Source organism: Antrostomus carolinensis, unplaced genomic scaffold (assembly GCF_000700745.2).
Source record: "Antrostomus carolinensis isolate BGI_N321 unplaced genomic scaffold, ASM70074v2 scaffold688, whole genome shotgun sequence".
Lineage (NCBI taxonomy): Eukaryota > Metazoa > Chordata > Aves > Caprimulgiformes > Caprimulgidae > Antrostomus > Antrostomus carolinensis.
The window spans coordinates 4184-6498 of record NW_010330641.1 but is presented as its reverse complement, the minus strand read 5'-3'; the positions used below and the strand labels follow the sequence as shown (position 1 = coordinate 6498).

The following is a 2315-nucleotide window of genomic DNA, read 5'->3' as shown; positions in this document are numbered from 1 at the left end:
CACCGAGAAGCCCCTCGCACTGGTGGGCAGGAGGAGGGTGACCACTGGAATCAAAGAGGGGGTGAAATTAAATTGGGGCTCACTCCAAGCGAGCCATGATGCTACCTCAGAAACAAGGGAAAATGGCCCCAAAAATGAAAATCACTCCTTTTTTTTTGGGTGGGGGAGTGGGTGACACTCAGGAGCGGTGCGTGCAGGCAGGGGGTCCGTCACCACACACATGACAGGCAGGAGGAGGCATGAGGCAGGCGTGACACCCGACGTGAACACGCTTAGGTCACGTGTGATGTGGAAGAACAGGGACAGACGGACACACGGACACACCTACGAGCAGGAGGTGGGGAATTGGCAAAGACCCCAACACCCACCGCCGGGATTGGGGGGGGGACACACAAAGTCAGTGGCCAAAAAAGTGCTGATGGCAGGAGATCAGGGTGAGCAACCAGGGGTGGGGGGACCCACACGTCCTTGTCCTGTCCCCCGTTTTAGGGGATCTGAAAGACGTTGAGTTTACTGGTGTTTTTGAGGGTTTGCCGGCTTTTGCAGAACCAGACGCGGTCGACTTCTCTGTCGTATTTGAGCTCCTTGGCGATCTCGGTGATCTCCTGGCCGGTGGGCAAAGCGTTCTTCTCAAAGTAGGCGTTGAGAGCCTCGATGGCTTGTGGGGTGAAGGACGTCCGGCGTTTCCTTTTTTTTGAGGGTTCCCCCCCAACAAATTCCATCAGATTTTGTTGCCCTTCTTGGTTACGGAGTTCGGCTTCGCTCAACCATTTCTCCAACACTGGTTTCAGTTTTTGGGCGCTTTTAGGGGTGATGTCCAACTTCTCAAACCTGTGGTGGGAAACGAGGGACCCTCAGGGACACTGAGGACATGGGGGGGACACCGGGGGGACACACCGTGACGGGGTCAGGGGCACCAAGACCACGGCGGAGAGAGATGCCACGGTGAGGGGCTTTGTGGGCAGCGACCTCACCCACCTTCCTATCCTCCATTTTCCTTCCTTTTCGCCCATTTTCCTTCCTTTTCTCCCATTTTCCTTCATTTTCTCCCATTTTCCTCCTTTTCTCCCATTTTTTTTGCCTCCTTTTCTCCAATTTGCCTCCCTTCCTCCACTCTCCTTCCTCTTCTCCAATTTTCCTCCCTTTCCCTAATTTTCCTTTCCTCCCATTTCCCTCCCTTTCTCCAACTTTCCTCCAATTCTCTCAATTTTCCTATTTTTCTCTAATTAGCCTCCTTTTCTCCCATTTCCCTCCCTTTCTCTACTTTCCCTCCTTTTCTCTCCTTCTCCTTATTTTCTCCAATTTTCCTGTTTGTCACCAATTCCTTTCCTTTCCTCCAATTTCCCTCCTTTTCTCCCATTTCCCTCCCTTTCTCTACTTTTCCTCCTTTTTTTCTCCTATTCCCAAATTTTCCTCATCTCCAATTTCCCTCCATCTCCAACTTTCCTCCCATTCTCTAATTTTCCTATATTTCTCCAGTTTCCCTCCTTTTCTCCAATTTTCCTATTTGTCTCCAAGTTTCTTCCTTTTCTCCCATTTCCCTCCTTTTCTGTTTTTCCTCTTTTTCTTCACTTTTTCTCTCTTTCTCCACTTTTTCTCTTTCTCTACTTTTTCTCTCTAATTTCCCTATTTTTCTCCCATTTCCCTTATTTCTTCCATTTTCCCCTTCTCCACTTTCCCTCCTTTTCTCCCATTTCTTCTCTTCTCCAATTTCCCTCCTTTTCTCCAGTTTCTCTCCTTTTCTCCAATTTTCCTCTTTCTCCCCTTTCCCCAATTTCCCTATTTTTCTCTCCTTTTCCCCCTTTTCTCCCCTTTCCCTTTCTTTCCCCAATTTCCCTATTTTCTCCCCGTTCCCTCTCCCCGGTTTCCCTATTTCTCTCCCCAATCTCCCTATTATTTTCTCCCCTTTCCCTCTCTCCCCGGTTCCCAGTGTTACCCAGTTCCCAGTGTTCCCCATTCCCCCTCCCCGGTTCCCCGTGTTCCCGGTGTTCCCCACTTCCTGGTGTTCCCTGTTTCCTCTCTCCCCAGTTCCCAGTGTTCCCCTTTCCCTCTCCCCAGTTCCCGGTGTTTCCCGGTGTTCCTGGTGTTCCCTGGTTCCCGGTGTTCCCGGTTCCCGGTGTTCCCCGGTTCCCTGGTTCCCGGTGTTCCCGGTTTTTTTGTGGTGCCCGGTTCCCGGTGTTCCCCAGTTCCCCAGTTCCCAGTGTTCCCGGTGTTCCCCGGTGTTCCCTGGTTCCTGGTGTTCCCCAGTTCCCCAGTTCCTGGTGTTCCCGGTGTTCCCCGGTGTTCCCGGTGTTCCCTGATTCCCTGGTTCCCGA

General features: G+C 51.5%; 1 protein-coding gene across 1 annotated transcript in view; it reads right to left on the bottom strand.

Moving 5' to 3' along the window:
* Positions 1–485: 485 nt before the first annotated feature.
* The window catches only part of LOC104528818 (POU domain, class 6, transcription factor 1), a gene marked incomplete at its 5' end in the record, with an annotated part of 5673 nt that continues 3843 nt past the window's right edge, over positions 486–2315 (bottom strand). Inside the window, one exon of the mRNA XM_029086196.1 lies at positions 486–831. Within this exon, the coding sequence (XP_028942029.1) occupies positions 486–831 (346 nt within the window). The remainder of the gene's footprint in view (positions 832–2315) is intronic.